We start from the raw sequence: 27,281 nt of genomic DNA on the forward strand, positions 1-27,281 counted from the left end.
TTTATCCACATAATTCAAACCACCTAGGAGTATGGGGTATTTGTAGTGTACCTACATTTTGGTTGTGACCCATCACGTGAGGTCAGGGGTGGAATGCTTCCAATTCTGGCATCCTATCGAGCATCAGGAAGCTCCGGATGCTGAGGCAGTAGGACTTGGGAATTTTAGTGTCCACATTGTGAAGTACTAAAAGATAAAGGTTTCTATAGCGCAGCATCCGGTGGACTGGAATAGTGTGCCTCTCACAGCGGGGAAGGGGCTAGCAAGGGTGAGGGAGCCAGTGTGAACCCGGGCCCAGAACCCTGAGTTATCACACACTGCGGGACTACTCCGTCACTGCCTTCTCTTAACATCAGTGTCTCAATTCCTGAACCGACATCCGAAAGCAGCAGGGAGAAAGGACACTCAGTGAGTCTTCATCTGGCGGACGAGTGACAATATAGAGCACAGAGAGAGGTGACAACCAGTCTATAGACAAAGAGCTTGTCACCGCCAGCGGCTCCTGATCAGACTAGCCCCACTCTTAACAGGCTTGGGCCCGGCGCTGGCACCTTCTAGTCACCAGCCACCAGAGAGTCGAGTCGAAGAATAACAGAGGGAAAGTGGGTGTGAGCTCCAGCGTGAACCGGGTCCACTCCGACTGCCCAAGCTGCTCGCTCAGGTGTCCCCCAACAGTTTGCACCTGCTCTGCCACTAGAACAAGCCACTCATTGTATGAAGCTGCAGGCGTGGCGGTGCTAAGCAAACAACAACAAAATGAGTCTCCTGAGTGAGCCTAGAGCAGATGGGAGTCCAGGAAAACTTTACTAAGCCAAATAAAAGTGACTGTAAAGCACTTGGTAAAATATAAAGTGCCACATAAATACTTAATAAAAGCATGCAGCAATGCACACAAGGACAACGGGGTCAGAAACTACCCAAGCTCTCTAGCCGAGAGGTTCTTAGAGAGAGTGAAAATTGTCTTCCCCCCTCTGCTTGCTAGGTCACTTTGTATTCCTCCACTCTTACCTGCCCTTCAGGCCTTGGCACCTCTCTAGATAGAGCTCTCTGGTCACTGATCTGGCTCTGTGGCTAGAGGGTGTCTGATTTTCATTCTGAGCAGTTGTATTATTCAGAGCAACAGTGATTGAATTCCATTTCTTTTTGCTCAGAAACCCCGTCAGAGCTGTGTGGTCCTCTAAGGGAGCCGGTTTCTTTAAGATTTAATTACTTGAATCCCACCCCAAACTCTCCAGGATCAGAACCTGAAAATGACTCTGACAACATCTCAGACAGCTGGCCTGCCTGCTCCCCTGTTAGCTGCTGGAAGGCTGAAATGAAGAACTCACCGAGATCCTAACGAGACTGATTATACCTCGGGGCTCTGTTTAACTACCCTCGCTGTGGACTATCTGGGAAGCCATCAAGGACAAATAGAAGTAGAAATTCAAAGTCACTCAGGTGGCTGCATGGCATTCTTCTTTTCAAATTCCCAGTTCCTTCTCAAATCCTCCCACCCCCTACCCCCATAAACCAGCCTAGGCCCCATGTCATTAAAAAAAAAAAAAAAAAAAGAACAAAGAAATAAAGAAAGTTAACCTGTCTAGAAGAGGATGAAGGAAGAGCGAGCAAAGGCAAGCAAAGGGCGCCCTCTAGCTGGGCACTGGAGTAGCTGTAGGGCAAAGAGCTCTCTCACTTTTGTACAAAAAAAAAAAAAAAAAAAGAACTGGAGAGATTGGAAAGGCCTGATGCTCTTGTTTGGACCTTAGGGTGGGGCGAGGAGCAAAGAAAGGACTAGATTTACCTGCACAGAGCACTCATCCTAAGCATAGTGGACTAGCAACGAAAGCAAACTTAGGTTAGAGATTCTATCAATAAGAAGAAGGCATAAAGTTCTGAACCCCAAAGAAGAGCCAAGCTTCTTCCAGTCAGAGCAGTAGAGTGGATGAAGGCAGGAGCTGGCTGGCTGGCTGGCTTTGAATTTCATCCACTTTGTTAGCACAGCATCCTCTGGTAATATGCACTTAAGTTTTATCAGTAAAAATGGGAGAGATGAGGGGAAATGGTACAGCCCACCACAAAGGCTGTTGGGATAATGAATGTCCACAAAGTACATAGCACACAGGGCCTGGCAGATGGCGAGCATGCTAGCAAAGGGAGCTATTATCATCCTTAACCATGTCTACTGGGTGAGTCCTGCTTTGTGAAGTGTCAAACTTGGAAAGGATGTAGGAGTAAAGATAGCAGTGTTTGGGAATCCTTCAGGCAGGGGAAGGTCAGAGGTGTTAAAAGAGGAAAGGCCGATAAACCAACAGAATGAGGAAGCAAAATCCTCATTGGAATGACATTTTTTTCCATATTTAGTAGATGCTAGAGACATAGGGGCCTAAAGGTGACTAGCTATTGGCAATTTACCCAAAACTGAAGGGATTTGTGGAACCTGCGAACTTCTATGTTAAAAAGTGGAAAGTCCCAGATGAACTAGACTGGCAAGCTTAACACTGTTGGCACCAGAAACATGTGTTGCTCAGGGTGAATTAGTTTGTCTTGAGACAGTTTACGTAGCCCAGGCTAACCCAGACTTGCTATGTTGCCAAGGATGACTTTCCTTGTTCTACCTCCCCAGTGCCCAAAAATGAAGCTCTGTGTTCCCACGCTCAATTTATGCAGTTCTGAGGATCAAATTCTACCCCCCCCCAAATTGCTTTATTATTTTTATATTTTAATAACCAAAGCACAGTGCATTGTTGCTAGGTGCTATCCGCCTTCATTGAGAAAAGCTGAGCTATCAGTCAGTATCCATGGATATGGATTTTTTTTTTAAACTGGCAAATTCTTTGTGTCCAGGAAGGAAGAAGAAGATCTTAAATAGGCTTCCCAGGGGCATGATAATCAGTCTGAAAATGCTGTTCCCTCGCAGGATAGGAACACAACAATAGCCTCATTATCAATGATTCTCATTTGTTTATTCCATTAGCTCATACGTGCTTCAAGTTCAGTCCCCAGCACTATTATTACATGCGTTTGAAAGTAATACAAGTGCTCCTTCTTTGAAATGATGTTACTCAGACTTTTTGTTCTTTACAACTGACACCTCCAGTCTCTGAGGAGCTTCCAATCCAGGACCGATTGCTTTATTCAAGACCATGGGCTGACTTGTTTAAAAATAGAAATCTGTGGGGCCAGGCAGATTTGCTTAAAGAAAAAAAAAAAAAGAAATTTAGAGATATGCACAGAGAGAGCTGCTCAGGAGGCTGCTTGAGGAGGGCGTGCTTGCAAAGAGAAGCCAGTGATGCTGTGTTCATCATCTAGTGTGCAGCCCCATTTACTCAGGGCAGTGTTCTCCCTGTATCAGACCTGCTCTTCCACATTAAAATCTAGTATAGGAAAGGTGCTTTCAACTTCCAAATCCATTTCATGTGCATGATTTTATTGGGGGCTCACCACAACCCCTTAAGAGGTTAAAGAGAAAGTTCAGGTGACTTGCCCAAGGAATAGATGCAGTGTCCCCAAGGGGATGCTAGGTCTAGTCCTCAAGCCTGCTCCTCACAAAAGTCAATGTGTTGCTTCACCCTTTTATTATTATTGTTGTTGGATACTTTATTTACATTTTAAATGTTATCCCCTTTCCTGGTTTCCCCTCTGAAAAACACCCTCCCCCATCCACTCCCCCTTCCCCCTGCTCTGCAACCCACCCACTCCTGCATTCTCCCACAATGGGGCATAGAACCTTCATAGAACAAAGGGCATCTCCTTGAATTGAGTGCATTGAGTACACCAGGTACAATGGGATGTTGACACATACGAACAGAACACACGATACTATCTTTAAGTAGATAGTGAGAAATTAGACACAGCCATGTAAAGGATCTCTGGGCACGGGAACTGGGAACATGCTAAAGGAACCTGAGATGTGAGGACACTAAGGCATGGGGCAGAGGATTCAGAGTTCAGGATAAATAGAGGTGGGCCAGTCCTACAGCTTTGAAATTCTAAGCCCTTCTAGGATAGTCCTTGTCTTAGATTTCCATAATAGATTTTGGAAATTAGCACTTTAGTATGAATATTTACAGAGCATAACCGGATATATGCCCCTCTAACTCCAAGCTTTTATCTCGAATGGGACACATTAGTCTAGTTCCTGTGAACAGGGACCAATCCAAGCTTTGATCCCAGAATGGCACCTAGAAGCAAAGAAAGAGGTGATGACGTGCTCAAAACAAGAAGAGGGTTGAGCATAGAGCCTGGATGGCAGGAAGCCCTGGGTTCACTCCCCAGCACAACATAAACAGGCTATTGTAGCATACACGATGTAATCCTAGCACACCGGAAGCAGAGGCAGGAGGATCATACTTTCATTGGCATTCTCAGCAACCCCACCTCAAAACAAAAGTAAGAAAAGACAAGAAGAGTTCATTATTATTATTTTTAAAGCTCACTGAGGTTACAGGGAAACAGTAGGAAAGCTGCCCTGACTCCTGAGCTACAAATGGAAGTGCATTCCCTTCGCACAGAAATAAAGGAGACAAACCCAAGGATCGAAGCCAGCCTTGTGTAAAACAATAAAGTTCACTGCCTTGAAAAATTGGGAAGTGATGCCGGACGTTAATGATCTGTCTCCTCTTCCACAACTCTTTAGTGAAAGGTGACAGGAAGAAGTTCAGAGTGGTAAGCAATTGCTCTGAACTGCTAACTAACCCTATTCTGGTTTATAAACTGGCTGTGGACTATCACTCAGCACAAGACCAGAGAATTCACATTTTGCAGAAAAGATAAGATTAAAAAAAAAAAAAAAAAAAAAAGAGTGGAGGCAGGTCACGTTCTTCCTGAGAAATGGGTTGTCAAAGGGAGCTGCTGCATCCAGGCCTAGTGAATATCTACAAGGGACGTTTGTATAGATGTGCTTACTATTTCTGTGCTGAGGATGGATTCTAGGGTTTTCTACATGCTAGGCAAATGCTTATTCTGTCCCTGAGCCACCCTCTGGAATCAAAAGATGTCTTGATTAATGGCTTTGACAGCAACAATAGCTACTATTTTTGATGGCCCATTTTAACAATATTGTTAAAGTCATTAGCAATCTTCTAAGTGAACAATTACCTTTATTTTCAAGTGGGGAAGCTGGGGCTTGGAGAAGAAAACAAGCTGAGATGTATGGAATAGAAATTCAACCCTAGACACGCTGACTTCAAAAATGCCTCAATAGCCCTGCTTCATGGTACCACATACCTTTCAAATGTGTCTCCGGTTTTCTGTTTGTTTGTTTTGGAAATTCATTGTTACTTTTCTTTAATTGTCAACTGTTTGTATTTATAGCAATACAAATAATCAGATAAGTCATTTTCTTTTAAGAAAACCACCAAAGGTTTGTACCCTGAGGCAAAACGTGGGGTCAGTAAGTATAAAGAATGGGTACTGTCAACCATTTCCATTTCAACCCCAGAACCACAATGACAGCCATCACACCGACCAGGTAGGCTCTAATGGCAAGCCATTGCGAGGTGGCTCCTAGGAAAATGGCTTCCTTAAAAATACTTCTCTCTATGCTTGGCACTCCAAGTCCAAAGACTCCATTTTCTTTGACACTCAGGGGTTGACTACCAGAAGTAACCCTGCCGAGTCAAAGTAATTAGAAAAGTATCTCAGAGGCTTTGCTATTTGGGAAGGTCAGAAGTATTCTAATGAGGTGATAAAGGAAACGGACTATCTGACTTATCAGGAAAGGTGAGAAGACTTATCTAGCACCCAAAACTGAATCAGTTCTTTACCTAATTTACAGGCTCTCTGAGGGGTGCATTTTAATTTGTGGATTAGCTACCAGAATGTATATGGCCCCAGGCCTGCTGGTCCATTCATACTGATATCACTAAAACCATTCTAAGGATTCTTCTTGGAAAGCTCATTGAAAGCTGGTGTCCGAAACACAAACAGCTCCATTATTTCACCCTCTCGACTAAGTGGGCCCCAAAAGATACAAGCCTGCTTGGTCAGTAATCCCATTCAACAGTTTGGTTTCCCAAAACTCATAAGCATTAGAAAACAAAACAAAACAATACAACACAACACAACAATAACAACAAAACCAAAATCCAGTTTACCTATTAGGGAAGAAGATGGCCCATACATGTTGTCCTTGTTACTGACATTTGCATGGTCCTCTCTACTATGCTATGAATGGTATGGTTGTGCTTACAATGGTTGTGCCTTCTTCCCAGTTCAGAGGTGTCCAGAAGACACCTATGAACTGGGAAGGAGGCATCAGCATCCCATCTTTTGTTAAATGCCCCACCGCAGCATAGAGTTCATGTTTGAATGAGAGTTGAGAGATCTATCTGGATCATTCTAAAGACTGTACTTTCTTCAAAATACCTCCCTTACCTGGGTCATGTTTCCTAACGTCTCAGGTTCTTAGTACTAGAACCCTTAGCATGTACCAGTGACAATCCGCTGCCTGAGATTCAACAATCTTCCCACTGCAGGTCTCTTTCAAAAGATGATGCAAAAATAATATTGGGAGGATGGGGAACACCAATGAAATCAGTCCGTAACCTACAAAGTTCCTACTTTGCCCTTTGAAGACACAGGAGCTCACATATGTCACTTTAATAATTTCTTTGAAAGTAGTCATTATCCTTCATGGCTCCACTGTGTCACCTTTCCGGGTGCAGTGGCGGTGAGAGAAGACTCTTCTTTTTGAATCTTGATGAAGAAGAAATGATATTTATCGAGGACACATATATGATGGGGACCTACCAAGAAGACACTCAAATGCTCTCTGTATAATAAAATGATCTGAGTCCATGGACTGCTGGCACTGTGTAATCCAAGGACAAACATACTCTCCTGAAAATACTAAGCCATCCAACCTTCAACAGGTGGTCCACAGGCACAGCCATACCCTGCATGAGGATGTCTTCTCCTAACATTTAAAACATGACATCCAACCAAAGGCAGCATGCTCTGTGTGAGGCACAGGGGACTAAGCCATCAGTCAACAGGATGACCCATTTTTTTTTCTCATTTACTTTTGAAGGTAAAGCTACTGTGTGTGGCACCATAAAATAATCTTAAGGGATAAATGTTACTATATTGTCATGGAGTGAGTTCTGATAAATAGCTGTCACTAAGGACTATGTTTGTGATAAATCTATGATGAAAAATATAGCAATCTAATCCCCTAGATGGATCATTACACATGGGTACACTCCAGACATATCTGTCTTGTTCTAGCATGATTTTTTTTTTAATTCTTAGCAGCCATCAATAATATTTCATGGTGGTGAATTAAGTAATTTTCTGTGTAATGCATTTGTCTTTCAACGCTTTTTCACAAACAGTATTGACTTAGCGCTCTAGGATGATGTCAAACATGTAAACTGCTACACTAGCAAACAGCTGGATCCCTCCATGCTTTCATTCTAAGATATACATAGCAGTTCATCAGGGTGGAATGAACAGAGTGTCCTGACTCTGCTTCCTGGAGAACTGATGAATGAAATCCAAGGATGTTCAAGAGAGACTTAGCATTGTGGACAGAGCTAGCAATAAACCAAATAAAAAATGCCATGTTTGCTCTCCTACCCGCTATCCATCCATTCATAAACAGAAGAACAAGAAGAAACTGATGAAGTATAAGTGAAAAGACAGAGCCAGAGAGTTAAAGGGTAAACCTTCATTTCTAAGCCTCAAGTGATATTGGGCTAGCCACTAAGTATTAGCTACACTGTGCTATTAGGGAGCTCTTAGAGTTCTCTTAGAGCGCTACTGAGGGAGCTCTGAACCAAATGGCCCAACTCAACCCAACTAGTGCCATTTCCATATTCCAAGAATTTAATTTTCTCTTGTCCTCCCTTCCTGTTGGCTCTAAATTCTGTCCTATCAATTTGCTTGCCTATTGTCCTTTTTTGGGAAGCACATGGACTGAAACTCAGGTTCTCACACATGCTAGGCAATTGCTGGCTCTTCCATTTATTTACACCCCAGGGTTCCCACACTGCTGCTTCATTGGCAGTCCTATATTTAAAGCAGCATGCATACTGCTTTGGGTTCTTTGGATAAAAGCCACACTATAAACCTAAAAATAAGCCCAAACATCAAAAAATAAACAGTCTATTTTAAAACAAGAGCGTGGGAGCTATGTATAGTATCTGCTCCCTTCTATTGGCCTGTTCTCATGCAGCTGGAATGAGATGAACAGTGTGTGTGTGTGTGTGTGTGTGTGTGTGTGTGTGTGAGAGAGAGAGAGAGCCTTCTTTCATTCCTTTGATGACTGCTTGCTATATAAACCAATGAGAGACTTGATAGTTGGCAGTGCTAGAAGTCTATTCGCACACCAAAGTCCTCAAAAGACTTTTTTTTTCCTTAAACTAGCAGTATAAAGACAGGGTCAAGGCTGTCTTCTCCACAGCCTTTCCTAGATCATGGAAGAAAGTAAACTATTTTATTAACCTATTTTTGAAAAGTATTTTGCAGTATTTGTCAGGAACTGGTTGGTAAAGTTCCTTCCATTCATTCCTACTTGCTGATATGTCACAGTTTAGCCCTGTAACCTAGCAGAGAAGAAAAGAAAACGTCAGGGGTCGGGAGATGGTACAGAAGGTATGTGTTCTTGCTCTGCAAGCAGAAAACAAATCTGAATTGGAGTCCAGCACCCATATAAAAGGACAAGCTTGGCTATACATGATTATAAGCCCCAACATCAGAGAACAGAGCCAAGTGGACCATAGGAGCTCACTGACCGGCCAGCCTGAGTGCAATGGTGAGTTCCTGATTCAGCACGAGTTACTGTCTTAAGGCAACAAGGTAGAAAGCAATAGAGGAAGACACCCAACCTCTACTGGCCTCCTCATGCTTGTCCATGGTTGTGTTTATCTACATGCTCATGTGCATACACCACACACACACACACACACACACACACACACACACACCCAGGCACTTGTGTGTGTATGTGCATGCGTGCCTCCCCCCTCCCCAAACTTCAAAACTTAAAATGTCTCCTTATTCCATTTTAAAACACCCATAAGGTTTTAAGACAAGAAACAAGTTTTTGAGGACTAAAGGAGTTGTTTTGCATATCCCTACTTCTGCCTTTCCAATTTTCAGAGAAATCTTGGCAAGGCATTATAAACATGAGAAGGTTTGGCTGATGGCTGAAAATCAGAAAGAGAATTCACAGTGCACGTGCATATATAATTTCTCAGTTGAAATGCAAAGAAAGATTGCAAAACATGGAGAAGAGGCACCTTCACTGTAATTAGCTCTCTGTAGATCTCAAAGAGTTTGTTCTGAAGTGTGGGATGCCCCAAGTGAGAGTCTAAGCCATTCAGGCTGCAAGATGAATACAGATTTCCCATAAACAGAAGTAAACTCTCAGCCAGAAAAGATCAAAGCTCATTCCTGGAACTGACACCTGGTCTGAGGTCCATCCAGCCCAGCTACGTCACAAAGGAGCAATAGGGGCATCTAGGGCAGAATCAAAGTGAGCGCCACCCACGATAAAATTCAAGTGGCTATCTCCGCACTGTTGGTTATCCTCCACGTTTCTAGGAGCAATGCTAACTATTAAAAAAAAAAAAAAAAAAAAAAAGCAAACTGATTTTACACCCAGAGCTGAGAAGAAAAGACTTGGGAGAGAATGACTGCAACAAAACATGGACATGTTGTTGGTCAATGAGGAAATTGACAGTTTGGCTGAATGAGTGTGGGTACACATGTGAGCTCAGAGAACTACTTTTTGGGGTTGGTTCTTCACTTCCGCTATGGCCTCTCAAGTTGTAAGGCTAGAACAGCAAGTGTTTTGACCCACTGAGCCACCTGGCTGGCCCATGATATAATACATTAAAGATTGATGCAATTAAACTGTGAAACTGGGCTTATGTGGGACAAAGTATCCAGAAAAAGAATGAAGATGTCAGGCAATTACTCAGACAGGTTGACTGGACAATTTGGCTCTCCATTTATGTATTTTCAGGAACAGTGCAGTAGAACCCCAGAGTTATCTATTGCTAATCCCAGGGTTAATTTGGTGGGGCTGTTTATTTTTTCTCTGAGTCTTCATTAGTCCCTAATTGTAATTCTGTCTCACAAAGGCAAAAGCTGGAAGAATTCTGCTTTCTGCAATTATAGGTGGCTCAACTGGGCCAAGGTTGTTAATTCAAAGACTTTGCAGTTTAATCCTGAAATCTCATGCTATATAAAAATAAATTGGAGAAGTAAGAAGAACGAATGATAGGTGTAAATGGCCCTCACTGAGACTGGGTATGGGAAAACATTCCTTCTGTTGATTGCATTCAGGAGATAAAAACAGAAAGGAATTTTCAGAGAAAACAACTCCCTTAATTCTTGAGAAGGGGAGAGGTGGGTATGCCCGGAAAGTTCGGAGCACTGACTACTCAGCAGACAGAACTATTGCTCAGGATTTCCGGCATCTATATTTTCCATTTGATCAAGTATCTCCAATGACCAAGTCTCATTCTCTGTCAGGCCTTTTCATTTTCATAAATTTTCTTGCCTAAAAGTAAAATCTTTTCTAAGGAATAGAAAGCGAATCTATAAAGATAGCAGTGGTACTCTAAGTGGAGACTACTACTGAAGACTAAATTAAATAAGAAACTCCATAAAAGATATTCTCACTGCAGATGAGACAGGAGTGTAAAGCTAATCTTTACAAATGACATAAATAGAGGGCACACATGTCTTCGGGCTAAAGAACTTTTATATCATTAAGTGTACATTTCTGAGGAATTTTTAAAAAATTGACTTCGGCACTATTCCCTAGTCTCATCATCGCATTAGGTCACTGATACAAGAACAGGTTAATTATCACCCGAGGTTACTAACCAAAGATAAGTTGCTTCCTGGTTTATATTAGCCTTATTCTGTCTGCAAATATGTTATTTCTTCCCCCCTTCCTTTTTATCTTTTGTTCCTAGATAGTCTGACACAAAAGCTGTGACCAGAAAAAAAATATTTCAGATGTAAAAATAAGAACTTAGAGTAACTTTTCTCCATATTAAAGTGTTTATTTTATTCTAATACATGAAGGCATAAAGGAAAGAAAACTCAATAAAAATATTTTCAACTAACAAGAGCTTGGTATTTGAACTCAGTGGTAAAATGTTTGCCTCACATACACGAGGATCTGAGTCCTAGCCTCTGGACTGCAATTGTTTTCAGTTGACAGACTTCTTAAAATGGACAGGTGGTGCGGCCTATGCCTTTAATCTCAGCATTCATGGGGGGGGAGGCAGGATGATTTCTCTTGAATTCCCGTCCAGTCTAATCTACAAAATGAGTGCCAGGTAACCAGCACTATACAAAACAAGCTAACCCCACAAAAATGTGTTCGCCTAGTTTTCACACTCATTCGTATAAGATAAAAGCCATAGAAAAGCTAATGAAACATGCACATGTTAAAAAATCTACCTAAAGCTTAAAATGAAAACTACAAAAATTTCTTTTTACTTTCTTGATTCGAAGGCAGCATCCTTCATAAGTGTCTACCATCTATGAAAGTAGTTAATATGATCAGGACACAACAAAAATATTCTGCTTATTCAAACACCTTGGAAAAGTACTGTTTTGAATAAGTTCAGACTAGACCTTCTAATTATTTCCTTGAAACATTAGAAGACGCATGTGGTGCAGTTACATGCACTTTAAAAATTATAATAATGAAGAAAACAATACCGGGACTTGATATGTAGGAGGTGCTCACACATTAGAGTAAAATGAATGAACTGGCACGTTACTAAATATATTGTAAATTAAAATGCCTGTTTTAATATGGGACCATTGTTATTAGCACATACGTCACTTCAATATTCAGGAATGCATTTTCTTTCTTCTTTTCATGCTATCATAGCAGTGGAACAAGTCACTAGGGTGTTTGCTCATCAAGTTTAGATAAGAGCTGTATTTGGCTTGTGGGAGTTTTCTAAGTACTATATTTTTTTTTGTGTGTGTTAAAGTATAAGCTTTTTATAAAGCTAAAACCAACTGTCTTTTTTTCCCCTGACAATTAAAAAATTGCCATAACAGTTAAGTACATGTTTATGATTCTGCTTAATACTCTTGACCATTCAGGATGACAAATAAACATAGTTTCTCCAGCATGAGGATGCTACATGGACTCATTAATCTTTGTAGCTCCATTCATATTTTCTCCAAGGAGTCTAACACCATACAAGTTCAGTCCATCATCTAGGGTGGCGTGCAATCTCCTTCTTTTGTCCCATGTTAGAAAAATTACTTAGATGAGAAACAAGCTGTTTGGGGGCATGTCTTTTATCTTGCATTGTAAAGAAAAGAGTTAGAGGGAAAAGGCAGGGAAAAAGAGATGAGACATGAATGGAGCTTGCAGTATGTACCAGTCTTCTAAGGGGAGCTTTACATGCTTCACCTTACTTTAGCTTCAAGGTAACCTTGTAAAATGCCCTTCCCTTACAGAAAAGGACCTGGAGACCTTCTGTATTAACTGACTGTGCCAAGGCAACACACAGAACTAAGATGCAAACAAGTTCCTTTGCCGCCAGAATATTCCTATGTCTGTTATACTATACTATATTGTAAATACATTTTATTCACCAACCTGAGTCAGAGTCCACTGGAATGTAAGCTCTTCAAAGGAGGTAAAATGCATTTGTCTTTTACCTGTATCCCTAGCATCTAGCTTTGTACTTAACATGTAGTGTCTCTGTAACTCAGGCAGGTGTTGAGCTTTCTGTCTCAAACTCCAGAGCATCTAAGATCAGAGGCTTGCTGCACCAGATCAGATTAATATATAATATCTATCTATCTATCTATCTATCTATCTATCTATCTATCTATCTATCTGTTTGTATGTCTACCTACCTACCTACCTACCTACCTACCTACCTACCTACCTACCTATAAAACTTAAAGAAGAGGAGGCTGGAGAGATAACTCAGTGGTTAAAAGAATTTGCTGTTCTTTCAGAGGACCTAGTTTCACTTCCTAGAGCCCACATGGCAGTGCGCAACTGTCTGTAACTCCACTTCCAAGAGATCTGACTCCTTCTTCTGTCCTCTATGGGTACCAGGAACATATGTGGCACACAGATATATATGCGGGCAAAACATTCATGCACATAAAATAAAAATTAATAAAAATCAATAGATAAAACAAGTGAAAAATTGGGAGGAGGAATTGGATGTAGGAGGAGATAGCAAAGGAGAAGGAAGAGGGGAACGATATATGAAGTTCTTAAAAATTAAACAATAGACAAAGACAAAGACAAAGAAAATTATAAATTTTGAGTGTATGAAGGACTGAACAACGAAAGAAAAACACGCAGAGCTAGTGGAACCTTCCTGATGCTGTGACACTTTAATTCAGTTCTTCATGTGACCCTCTACCATAAATTTATTTCATTGTTACTTCATAAATGTAACTTTCCTACTGTCATGAATCAATGTAAATATCTGATATGCAGAAATAGCTGATATTTGGCCCCCAAAGGGGCCATGAACCACACATTGAGAACTGCTTGTTTAGGGAGATCAAGTTGCCTTCCATAAGTTAAGCAAGCAGTCAGGGCAAAGACTCAGAATTCCATTCCAAGTCTCTTTTATACTCTCCTCTTTGTATGCTTACACAACTTGCACACCTTTAAAAGCAAGTTGTAGGCTCCTAAGCATTCATTCTATCATGTAGATCTCACTCTGTAATTACAAGCTAGTACTCTATACATGGCACACTGGAGATGAAGAACCATTGCCCTGCTAGAGCAAAACTCCATAAGGACAGGGCTGCTCATCTGTATTGTTCAATTCCAGATCCCTGGCACTTAACCAGGTGTTCAATATTTGCTGAATAAATGAATATATTCTTTTCTTGTCAGTGATGAGCAAATTCTTTATAAACAGTGATATGACAGTTACTATAGATTATACTAAAAGTCCTCAAATGAGCAAACATTTCAGCAAATGGCACCCTATTTCCCCTCCCTTTCTTCTTTTCTTCATTTTTAGCATTCATTCCATTGGATTGTTGCAAAGAAAGTTAACATGTACAAATTACTTAGCATGGTGTTTAATGCAAAATTCACTCCCAATAACTGAGAGCAGTCAGCATGGATATGATTGTTTCATATAGAAGGAATAATGGTCCACCTAGTGACAAGATGAAAATGACTGAAGACGGAAAAAAGTTCATCATATGCTTTATACTTTGTCAAAAATCCCTGAATATGCAGTTCTTCATGGGCTTCAAAGTGGGCAAATCCTCTGAGAGCTACAAGTTATATGCAGCATTTGGACCATCATAAATAAATGCTTACAGGTATGTTATGTGGAGAATTTTTCCTGTGAAGTTAATGAAGCAAGGGAATTTAATCGATCTTCAGATATGATTAGTTGTCAAATGTTGCTACATATAACTAACTTTCACAAAAGATTACCTCTCCACAAGTTCTTGTCCGTTCCAGCACAGGGTATCATTTTCGGCCACGGGGCTATGGCTGCAGATGTAGCCGGGCAAAGCGCTATAGAAGTTGATGAAAGACTTCAGTTTCTGAATCAGTTCCCTGAAAAGGAAAACAAAACATCTGTGCATCAGAGGCAAGTGAGCACAGTATGAGAAAAGTTTAATTTCCTTATCAGCATGACAGAAAAGCTCTGCCAGGCTGATTAGAGCAATAAATGATTTTAAAGACATTCTTAGCTACAAGGCCACAATTTAGCTTTTTTTAAAAAAAATCAATAAAATGATAGTGGGGGTGGGGGAAGGTTGCCTTCCACAGAAGATGCTGTTCCTATCAGTAGGATGATATAATTCCAACATCCATTTTCTCACACGTACAGCAGCTTCCTTTTTTTTTCCCCCATTCAGAATGCTGTTAGCTACATTCTCAAAGGTGCTGATTACAAGGCACACCAGAGCACTACATAGTTTTTGGTTTCTGAGAGTAATTGAGTACATTGATTGTAATTTACAATGCTATTACCCTAGAGATGGCCCCTTTCCATAAAGGCTCTGGCTAATGGCGGCAGATCCAAATGGAAGGGTGCTCAGAATACTATAAGCTCTATGAAATTCTCCTGATTATACAGTCAGAGAAACTCCCATCTGCTAAGAGGAAGAAGGTTGCTTTGTTCTTTTGTCTGTATATTGTTTTTCCTGTGACACAGAGCAAAGGGGAAAGGGCTGTAGTAGTATATATTATGATTTATTTGCTTTCATTTCTATGCTGTTTATGATAATAAAAGTGAGCCTAAAGGAGCACATATAATATGCAAAAGTAGAGAAACATGCAGAAATCAATTATAGCAAGACTTTTTGCCTATTATCTTCTTTTGGCTGTACATGTATATATAACATGTTATCAGACTATATAAATGAATATACCTATGAAGCATATTTAAATATTTCTATAATAGATAGCCAGTCATAAGCACAATTTTTTTTTCCATTTTGTTTTTTGTTTTTTTGAGACAGGGTTTCTCTGTGTAGCCCTGGCTGTTCTGGAACTCACTTTGTAGACCAGGCTGACCTCAAACTCAGAAATCTGCCTGCCTCTGCCTCCCAAGTGCTGGGATTAAAGGCATGTGCCACCATGCCCGGCCCAATTTTTTATTAGGTATTTTCTTCATTTACATTTCAAATGCTATCCTGAAAGCCCCCTAGCCCCCCCCCCCCCGCTCCCCTACCCACCCACTCCCACTTCTTGGCCCTGGTGTTCCCCTGTACTGGGGCATATAAAGTTTGCAAGACCAAGGGGCTTCTCTTCTCAATGATGGCTGACTAGGCCATCTTCTGCTACATATGCAGCTAGAGACACGAGCTCTGGTTAGTTCATATTGTTGTTCCACCTATAGGGTTGCAGACCCCTTCAGCTCCTTGGGTACTTTCTCTAGCTCCTCCATTGGGGGCCCTGTGTTCCATCCAATTGCTGACTGTGAGCATCCATTTCTGTATTTGCCAGGTAGTGCATAGCCTCACAAGAAACAGCTATATCAGGGTCCTTACAGCAAAATCTTGCTGGCATATGCAATAGTGTCTGCATTTGGTGGCTGAGGATCCAGCAATACCTCTCCTGGGCATATATCCAGAAGATGTTCCAACTGGTAAGAAGGACACATGCTCCACTATGTTCATAGCAGCCCTATTTATAATAGCCAGAAGCTGGAAAGAACCCAGATGCTCCTCAACAGAGGAATGGATATAGAAATTATGGTACATTTACACAATGGAGTACTACTCAGCTATTAAAAAGAATGAATTTATGAAGTTCTTAGGCAAATGGATGGATCTGGAAGGTATCATCCTGAGTGAGGTAACCCAATCACAAAGGAACTCACATGATATGCACTCACTGATAAGTGGATATTAGCCCAGAAACTTAGAATAAGCACAAATTTTTAAAAAGTCAAAACAATGGCCTGTGATAGAAAGCAACAATGCTCTTTAAGTCCAAGTTTGGTCTTTTCTGGCAGAGGAGTAATTATTCAACACTCTGTACAGGCTAAGAATGGAGTGACCTGATGTATAGGCCTTAGGAGGATCCACAGGTGTGACTTCCATTTGAAGAAGTCATGAGCCCAGCAATGTTCTCAGATACAGCTGAGACTGGAAGACTTGTGGAAATGATCTTGCAGTTCATCCTATTTTGTATTTACCATAAAACTATTATTTTATCCTGTGTGTGTGTGTTTGTGTGTGTGTGTGTGAGTGTGTGAGTGTGTGTGTGTGACAAGAAGAGATAATTTTCAGTACGTGTCCACAAAAGCTTGGGTCATAGGGAAGCCAGAGTGATGGACAGAACAACCAAAAGAGCTTATGGGACATAAGGAATGACTGATACTCCAATACTTGCTTCTTGCTGTGTGCATGCTCACTTCCCCGGCTATGCCTGATATCTGAGCACCGTCAATCTCCAAAAAAAAAAGAGGCTCAATACAGAGCTCTGAAAATAAAAGTCAACATTACAGTTTCTCAAGAGGAGAAAGATGGGTTCAATTAATGGCTAATAGGAGAGATGCTCTGTTTTACAAGGTAATAATCCAGTTCCCGAGAGTGAAAGCTCAAAGACTAAAGGCTAAGGCTGGGAAATTTCCCCTACTCCATGAGGAAATGGAATGTGGACATCAGTCTAGGGGAAATGATGGTCTTTTTAATGAAAGAGTTTCCTTTAGGCATCTTCCTACCTCTATACACACTCTTACAAACATGGAACAGGGCAATAAAAATGGAACCCATGCCAGGGCCTTCCAATTTGATATCCCTAGAAGTTGAAAACAAAGGGATCCTGACTTTTCCCCTGCCTTTCAACCCTTGAAGCTTTCTTAGCTGCTCATAAAGATAACTGACAAGTGGAGGAAGATCCAGATGTCAAAGGGACAAGGGACTGCAATAAACCTAAGACACACACACACACACACACACACACACACACACACACACACACAACCTAAGATGGATTTTAGGGAATTGAGGGAGAGGTTTTGAAGCTTGAAGTAACTCAGAGAAACAAAAGTCATCTTGCTTCATATATCTTCTTTCAACGAGGAGGGACACATGAGAGTGGCCTTTTAAAACTTCCTTTAGAATTAGTCATTGTCAACTTGGAATGCCATTTCACTAAGCAACCACGTTATCATTGTGACTGGGTTCTCAGAACAGTCCCTTCCAATGTTCTATGAGTAGTAGCTCAGTGCTAGGGTTTTGGCATCTCACGTAGCTGAGTTTTAAATGCTAACTTGGTTTTACTTATGCAGAAATGCAACCTTAGGTAGATTCCAAATTTGTCTGAGCTTTGATTTCCTTTGTCATAAAATGAAGGTAATAATAGCATCTAGGTCACAAGGTTGCTGTGATGATTCAATGGACAATGAATGTGAGTTGATTACCTTGTTAACTCCCACCACTACAGTGCCCCCACACATAATCAGTCATCTTCATAATGTAAGTCATGACCCATTCTACAATAATCATAATTCTAAGGGACAATATGTGTTACATATGAAATAATATATTCTTCATAAGTTTGTATAATTTTTAAAAGTCAACATCCAGGTAACACACTTGTGCAACATGATTTAAGACCTCACATCCTTTGAGGTGCATATTCATAAGTATAAGTAAGTTCTCTCTAAAATGAGAAGAATTTGGGGGTGGGCACTCGAGATTGAATCTAGGGCCTTGCAAGTGTTCTACCACTGATCTGCATGCCCACTCTCTTTTGGCTTTTTAAACAAAGTCTCACTAAATTCTCTAAACAGGTCTTAAACTTCTTCTTTTCTTTTTTGGTTTTTCGAGACAGGGTTTCTCTGTATAGCCCTGGCTGTCCTGGAACTCACTCTGTAGACCAGGCTGGCCTTGAACTCAGAAATCCGCCTGCCTCTGCCTCCAGAGTGCTGGGATTAAAGGTGTACGAAACCACTGCCAAGGGCTGGTGCAGTATCTTGCCCAGCAGGTCTTAAACTTCTGATGCCTCTGCCTTAGCCTGCTTAGTAGCTGAGATAACAGGCAAAGCTTCAACTTTAGTTCTGTCTATTTCTTCCTTCATCTTTTAAAATGAAGTCTTTTGACTTTATTATTGTAAAAGTAACTTATGTTCACCTTGAGTAATTTAGAAAATAAAAGAAGGTGCACGCCTTTAATCCCAGCACTCGGGAGGCAGAGGCAGGTGGATTTCTGAGTTCGAGGCCAGCCTGGTCTACAGAGTGAGTTCCAGGACAGCCAGGGCTACACAGAGAAACCCTGTCTCAAAAACAAACAAACAAACAACAACAACAACAACAAAAAACAAAAAGAAGGTAGAAGGAAAAAATCATAGACCTACTACCTAGAGATACTATGTTGATACGTGGATATACTGCCTTATGTTCGTGGTTGATTTATCATTAGGTTTTTTTCTGGTTCTTAGAGTATAAATTCTTCAACTGATTTTGAATAGAGTCAAGACCTGTTTGTTTATAGAGAAATCTCAGAATTATGAAACAGAGGCTAGGGATGTGGCTCAGTGTCAGAGCACCTACCTAGAATGTACAAGACCCTGAACTTAATGTCACAAATCAGCTGCTCTCAAATAATTTCTAGCTTTGTGAGACAAAATGCTATCTGTCCTTTAGAGAATTAAGACTGGGTCTTTAGGACAAATACTATACTGACCAATCCCTCAGAGCCCCAAAAGACATTGTTAGAGTACTGGATTATTGCTTTGCAACATCTTTTGTATCACCATGGTTCCCAAGAAACACTTTGACCTTGAAAACAGATGCAGTCATACTACTTTTGAAGGTAGAAAAAAGACTCTGTAAACTGGGGGAGAGTCGATGAGCTTCCAAAGAACAGTGACAACAGGTAATAATGTCCGCTGACACCGTGGTAGCAGAGCGTAGCAGGAGTCATTTACCTCCTGCTTGCTGTGTTTCCTTTCTCCTCTTCTTTGTCTTCTGTTATCTCTGCTCAAACTTGCTCTAGTATGAGAGCTAAGTATACTTTATTTTTATGTTTTCTTAAATGAAGCTTCACAGCATCTTCATGCATATAATTTTAAAAGACAATATGTTGACTATTTTTATTTTTCATTTTTAATGAAAGACCCTTGAAACTAGGTGGCATGTTAATTTTCTCAGATTTTTTGTCTTTGTGTTGGTACTCCATACAGACAACTTATGAACTAAGATAGCCTGTTCGGCTGAGATTGGAGAAATAATTTGACTTGAAAGGAATGTGTTTTGATTCTAATCTAGGAATGTGACATGTCATTGACATAGAAAGGGTACAGCTTATGGCTCTCACGTGTGACAACTCCAACATTTGCTTATATAGCATTTCAGCTTAGGAAATGGTATTTTCATAGAAATTTTCATTTAGTGTGTGAAATGTGGAACTAAAGGATGGGGTTCCTTTGCAGGCCTGAGCCATTTGAAAGTATTGGATCTTGGTGAATGTGATTTTCCAAAGGGGCATCCATCATTCCAGAGAGGGCATCCCCAATTTCAGATGTGGAGGAGAGGGCTGCCTTCACTTTCTCACATTGATCTCCTTGGGCAGGCATCAAAGCAGTGCTAATTGGAAAGCACTGCAATTTAAACAGAGCCTTTCATCCCCGACTGCAGATCCTGAACGTCCCCCTTCTCAGTAAGGTTTCTTCTTTCTTTCTTTCTTTCTTTCTTTCTTTCTTTCTTTCTTTCTTTCTTTCTTTCTTTCTTTCTTTCTTTCTTTCTTTCTCTCTCTCTCTCTCTCTCTCTCTCTCTCTCTCCCTTCCTTCCTTCTTTCCTTCCTTCCTTTCTCTCTCTCTCTGTTCTTTTCTTTCTTTCTTTCTTTCTTTCTTTCTTTCTTTCTTTCTTTCTTTCTTTCTTAAGATTTATTTTATTTATGTGAGTACACTACATGCATACCAGGATGGCATCAGATCTCATTACAGATGGTTGTGAGCCACCATGTGGCTGCTGGGAATTGAACTCAGGACCTCTGGAAGAGCAGACAGTGCTCTTAACCACTCAGCCATCTCTCCAGTCCGGTTCCTTTTTTTTTCTTTTCTTAATGTAAAGTAATATGATGTCATTGTTTTGTTTTGAATTTGAAAAGACAGAAAAGTACAAAAACCAAAGCAAGCCAAATTTGAATGGTGCGAGATCATAATTGTAATGGAGGGAGACTTTTCCACTTTAACCACAAACTACATCTTTCTGCTGCTACGGATACTATCATTCTTTGTCTCTTGCCATTGCCTTTGCCTGAAACACCCCTTCTGTCCTTTATCAGTTGAATTCCTGCATTTAAAAGCTACCTGATCCAAGTAGCCATTTTTGATCCTCCCAGAAAGGGTGTGATCCATCCTTCCATCTATGACACTGTTACTATCTTCTAGGTAGTTCTGTTAGGTGACTCAAATTCAATATAAGGTATTATTCGTTTGTATGTCTGTCTCCTTAACTGGACTGGGTAGGGTTCCTTTACTCATCATACCCTAAGTCTTGCACTTGCACGTAGATATGGTTGAAGGCTTTTTATTCTAAAGTCTTATGTGGGAGTAGGATAATGTCCACCAGACCAGAAACTCATTTACTGACTCATTCAATATATATTCTATTGCTTCCAGCAGAGACTGAAAGATACCCCTGAACTTACAAGGCTGCCTAGCAAAACTTAGAGCAGTGGTCTGAGAGGAGTCAGGAATTCGCCTCAGGTTTGGATCATGGAGACATCACCTTCTAACTTTTTTCCCCTGTGTAGCTTACTAGTGGTTCCTAATCCATTGACCCTTCAGACTAAGTCAGATGGAAATTACAGGAAGCAGGAGGCTCCACTATTTATAGGGAATTTCACAAGGGTGGAGGGGCTTTATCACAGGTTGACATTTGCCCCAGAAGCTTGGTGTAAAGGTTCTGGGTGGACTATTAAACTACCAATTCTGGATTTGAAAAGTAAAAGGTATTACTCATGTGTTATACCAAACAGTATCTAGGCTATGCAAAGGACCCTGTATGCAGTATCACAAGTGAGGTAGGTTATGGACAAATTAAGAGGAACAAAGAGGAAGAGACTGAAAACCCAAGTGTACTGAACATACCAGTGGTGGAAAGGGCTGTAATGAGCAGATTGCTTCTATTTTGATGCATAATGAGTGCACAGTATTCTGCCTTCCATGGTCTAAATTTCTCAACAGATATTTTCAACATGTATTCCTTAAAGAAAACGTCAATCCTGTACACAGACCACCAGTCGAGTATAAAATTGCCTTTAAACAGAGCTACGCTATTTCTAAGACTAGCTGTGTGCTGCAAAGTACCCAGTTGGGGGCAGACAAAACAAACAGATGATTTCTGAATACTTCCAAAGGGATCCTGTGTTTCTTTGTGTGCTGTTACTTTAATAAAGCAAAGGTCTTTTCAATTTATAATCAGAACCCAGATAGCTTGCTAGCAACTTCCACACATACTACAACAACATTCCCTTCTAATTGTTCTGTTTGTAACCCCTGATAGATCTTGGGCATGGGTGTTGAAGCCGAAAGATGAGCACATTTACTCCCCCCCCTTTTTTTTGGTTTTATGAGATAGGCTTTCTCTGTATAGCCCTGGCTGTCCTGGAACTCACTCTGTAGAACTCAGAAATCCACCTGCCTCTGCCTCCGGAGTGCTGGGATTAAAGGCGTGCGCCACCACGCCTAGCTTTTTCCCCCTTTTAATTAATTAAATTTTTTACACTCCATATTTTATTCCACCCTCCACCCTCCAACTTTCCACATCCCACACCTCCTCGCCACCTCTCTGTCTCCATGTGGATGCCCCCATCCCCAACCCCACCTGACCTCTAAACTCCCTGGGGCCTCCAGTCTCTTGAGGGTTAGGTGCATCATCTCTGAATGAACACAGACCCAGGAGTCCTCTGCTATATGTGTGTGTTGGGGGCCTCATATCAGCTGGTGTATGCTGTCTGTTTGGTGGTCCAGTGTTTGAGAGATCTTGGGGGTCCAGATTAATTGAGACTGCTGGTCCTCCTACAGGATCTTCTCCTCAGCTTCTTTCAGCCTTCCCTAATTCAACCACAGGGGTCAGCAGCTTCTGTCCATTGGTTGGATCCACTTTTGTTGAGCGTATGAAATGCTGAACTGATCATAGTAAGAAATGTACACAGGTACTAACATTCTTCCCAAAGAATCTTGTTATAAATCCAAATCTATAGCTTTTTCATTTTCTCTTACTATCATTTCATTTATTTGGAAGTTGCCTTCAGGCTCAAAAACAGCTCTAAACAACAGAGTTGGTCACAAGGACAATTCTTTGGGTAGCATGATTTTCTTAAGTGTTGTGCTAGGCTTCTAATGTGATTTCTACCTCTTAACTACAACCCAGAGAAGCTTGAATACAGTTGGAGGGAACCTGAGTAAGGGTGGGGATGGGTGGGAAGAAAGGGGATGAGAACCTGCATTTTGGCTCCTGACTGATGTTTTAAGAACTATGAAAGACACACTCAGTTTTGTGTAAAATGTTTCATGTATGTTCATAGTGTCTCGCTAAGCTCCCTCTGGTGAACTTACTGGTAATAATGAGAATAACCATAAGATAGATCATTGAACTATAAGATCTTGTAAGTAGAAAATGTTTTTTTTTTTAAATAAATGAGGGGTCCTGATTAGGGAAGCTCATTCTACCCCATGTTGCCCAACTAGATATTTATACCTGGAAAGTTTACATTTAAATATGCCTTAGTTACCAGTAACAGTGTTCTTTAACAGAGACAAATTATAGATCTTAATTAAGCATCCTAAGTCAGAGGAACTAAATAACATGTACGTAAGAAACTTTACTCCAATGATTTTTGTCCTGAAAATCCAATGGCTAATTGTATGCTGAAATTGCGCGGGGCGGGGTGGGGGGCGCATTCTCTCACCTTCTTCGGCTGGATAAGGTTTCTTCATGTTCGACATGAGCGACTTTTAATATCTTCTTGTCAATAAACAGATCTTCAGGGTAATAAGCAGATCTATATTGGCGTTGCTGGGAGTGGGCACACAACTTGCCAATCTGAAAAGAGAGAGAGAGAGAGATGTAATATAATAGTACAATCATCCATGGATATGATGGCAGAAACAGATTTGGAAATGCACTACAATTTCCTCCCCCAATTTCCTTTCAAAGAGAACAGTCATTAATAGAGTCAAATCATGAAATAAGGTTTTAGGGCAAAGAACCAGAAGTGGAAGGGAAGGCACTCCATGGATGAAGAGTAGTAGAACCATTCTGAGTGCAGTCTACTCGGATGCTTAAGTAGAAAGGGAAAACACAGTCCTCACACTGCTGAGATCTTTCGATGGCACTTGTTGTTTGTTTGTTTGTATGTATGTAGAAGTTCACAAAGGGCAATTTAGCAAATTGAGACCATCTGAAATGGGAGGTGGAATGGTTTTGGAGGTGGCACTGAGTGGCCTCTTGATAGAAGAGCAGCCTTCTGGGCACACAGTGTGCCCAGTTCTTACAAGTGTGTCTTACTAGACTCAAGTTAAAGTGTTTGGAAAACTGTCCGTATAGTTGTTCATGTGCATTTCCTACAAAGGCATGAGGGAAGCAAGCACAGCAACCCACCCATAGGCAGTATCATCATCTGTGAGCTGTGTATCACCTAAATAACTGCAGGATTTGATTAAAAGAGCAAAGGTACTTAAGAAAGCCAGATTCCCTCCTTCCTTTCTGCTACTTGTCACTCAGCCATTCAGAAACATTTATTGGATACTTCCTTCACACCTACATGGCAAAGAATTTTAAAATAAGATACCTGCTTCCTTGCTTGCTTAGCTCCATTCTAACTTATTTCTGTGATTATATTACTTGCAGACTAATGCCTAAAACAACTTCCATATAAATGTGCATATACATAAGTATGAATATCATCTTTATTATATTACTCCCTGTGCCAGCCACTATGTTAAATAATATCACCTCTGTAGATGCAGAAATTGAGGCTCAAGGAGGTTAAGAGACTTGCCTAAAGCAAATAGACAGTGGATTCACTTGACTACTTTTGAACCCATTAGCCTGACTTCTAATCTTAACACAATCCTGCCTCCCTACAACATGATGCCTGCTATTTATTTGTTTACATTTTATTTTGGAAATAAAGATTACCAACCTTCAATGTCACATCACCGACTAACACAGCTCAGGTGAATGTACAGGCTGGAAAGCTCTGGGAAAGCTCTGGAAGCATCTTGTGAAAACTGATTGTGTGTCACTTCCATGCCTTCACGGAGTTGACTTTATAGTCTCGTAGGCAAATTAAGTGAATTGAAGGGATTTTCTATTTACTATACCAAGCCCCAAATACCAGTCTAAACCATTGCTTCTGTGTAGTCATCTAGCTTCTGGATATTTCAGGATGGCCCAATAGCATTTCCTGGATTATCTATGTGTGCAAAGAGGCATACATGTCATTTAGTTTGCATAGCAATGGAAGGCTTCCCACACAACTTCTTGAGTTAGAAAACATATTAAATGAGCAGCAGAATTACTTCCATTTATGTTCAAACTGGCTCTCCTCAATCATTTATCCTAACCTGGAAAACAAACTGAAGATCCTAGGAAGTACTCCATCTGACTTTGGAATGCAAGATATTGACATCTTTGCATGTGCCTATGCCATGCTATTTGACTTGGGCTAATTCTAACTCTATGTAAAGAATCTACAGTCTCTGAATCCATTCTACCTCGGGAGTCTGATAGGGTGTTTTAGGCTAGGGGCTGCCTAACTGTACTTAGGACTTGGTTTCTATTCATTTTCAAAGCATATGCTGTAGACACAAATAACTGGCAGACTGTACATTGTAAGTTTATGTCCAAAGGCAAATACATGTTTATCACTATTTTTAAACTGCAGGTAAACCTTTTTTTTTTTTTTTTTTTTTTTTGGTTCAAGTGTCTATATGTTACATCATGAGCATAGATCAATGTGAGGGTATGTTTTAATGGGTTCAAAATAGCAATCACATTCAGGTGCACAGACCAGGTTCTGTTTAAGTGTATGTGTCCCAGATACAACACCCAAATGAAAATCTATTATATTATGCTGTCTAGTTGAAAAACTTAGCTGTAAGATGACCCTCTCCAAGGACAATTGATCCTTTGTATCATCGAAGTTTTATTGGACCAGAACATGACTTTGTATTTATTCCCACCCTGGACTCTAGCCTACTAGCATGTGGAGCAGATGAAGCAAAAGTAGGAAGTTTAAGCACAAAGAACAAAGTATCCAATCAGTAGTCTGATCTTTCCTCCCAAGTTCCCAGTCTGGCATTATCAACAAGACTCCCCAAGGCATTGTGTGGGATAATAGACAAATGATGGGTTCTTGCTAACACACCTAGCTCCTATTTAAGATGTACCATACCTTATCAGGCAGGCTGTATTTTCTTCCACCAATCTACCATGAAGCCAATTCTTCTCTCACACAAAGCCTTTGCCAGGGATAGCCCACTCCCACTTAAGGTACACCAAAACCATCATTCATCTCCACTCTCTAATTTGGAGGCAAATATCTCGAGCTTATTGAGAGAACTGACACTAACAGAAATCCTAACTTAAAGAGATATGGCATTCCCATGGAAGATGGCCTTTCAGCTTCTCACTCTTGAGCTGCACTCATGAAAGAAGCCAGGCTCTCAAGTGGTGTTTTGGAAATCAATAGCCTGCCTAGAAGTTTTAAACTCTTAAATAAGAAATGCAATCCGATTTCTATCCCCTGAGTAATGTACTTGGTCGAGAATGCTGCTACTTTTACATTTGGCTAGTTGAAATAAATTTATTGGATAGGTGGGTGTCTTTATCCAAAGTCTAAGAATTTAAAACCTTTTTGTTTTTCCCTGAACCTAAAGCAAAGTCACATAAAAATTAAAATTAAAAATTAAAAAAAATTGTGACCTTTCTTTAGGTTCAGGAAAAACAAAAAGATTTTAAATTCTTAGGCTTTTGATAAAGACAGTTCTAGCAATAGGCAGAGCTGGGATTTTTGACACTGGTTTTTCCTTCTTCAAAACATATTTTTATTTTCCATGGACTGTTCTGTGCCCTAAGTTCTCATCAACAACACAGGTTCAGGGGTATCCCAGTATTGGCTTTGGTCAAGATCTGATATCTTGTAAAAAAAAAAAAAAACATTATCCACAATGTGAGAAGAGTACCAATTAAGAAATAAAGTAAAAAAGGTACAGTTATTTAAGTCAAACAGAAAATGGGCATCCAATTTTAATCTAGCTCTCAGGCAAGGTTTCCAATAGTAGCTGATAGTGGGATGATTTAAAACCTCTTTGGCTTGCTAGGTAAGAGTCAATTAGCAGCCATACTAAAGCATTGGGTGTCAAGTTCCATTGATGCAACAGCTCCCAAAAAGGCACCATCTGCTGCCTCCAATATGTCCCTGAAACCTTGCTCTTGAAGAAATTGGGTTCTTGAGTCAGCCAAAAAATCTTTTGTAAATTTCTGTCATTTAACTTACTCTAGGCTGATATCTGGCCAAAGTGTATCCTGTAGATTTATCCCAAATGGAGATTCCCAGCTCACCCAATGATAACAAAACGTCAGCACACGCAAGCTTTAACTGTCATAGTCTAAAGCACAAAACTGGAGCTAAGGATGCTGTTATGACATGAATATATATATATTTCTCAAGCTCCTCCTTCTCTTTGTTGAAGCCAGATATACATGAATATTTATTTGTGTAGTGAAGTTGTATGCATGTGACACAGCACATATGTGGAGGTTTAAGAACAACTTGTGAGAGTTATTTCTCCCCTTTCGTCTAGTGGTTTCTTGAGATGTAACTCAGGTTATGGGGGT

The 27,281-nt window shown here is 40.6% G+C and overlaps 1 protein-coding gene across 1 annotated transcript in view; it reads right to left on the reverse strand.

Moving 5' to 3' along the window:
* The window catches only part of Gpc3 (glypican 3), a 338,287-nt gene that overhangs the window by 94,558 nt on the left and 216,448 nt on the right, over positions 1–27,281 (reverse strand). The window contains exons 4-5 of the mRNA XM_021153008.2: positions 23,347–23,480; positions 14,402–14,527 (exon numbers count right to left, since the gene is read on the reverse strand). Of these exons, the coding sequence (XP_021008667.1) occupies positions 14,402–14,527; positions 23,347–23,480 (260 nt within the window). The remainder of the gene's footprint in view (positions 1–14,401; positions 14,528–23,346; positions 23,481–27,281) is intronic.

The sequence above is a fragment of the Mus caroli genome, unplaced genomic scaffold (genome assembly GCF_978045245.1).
Source record: "Mus caroli unplaced genomic scaffold, Mus_caroli_1 scaffold_5, whole genome shotgun sequence".
Lineage (NCBI taxonomy): Eukaryota > Metazoa > Chordata > Mammalia > Rodentia > Muridae > Mus > Mus caroli.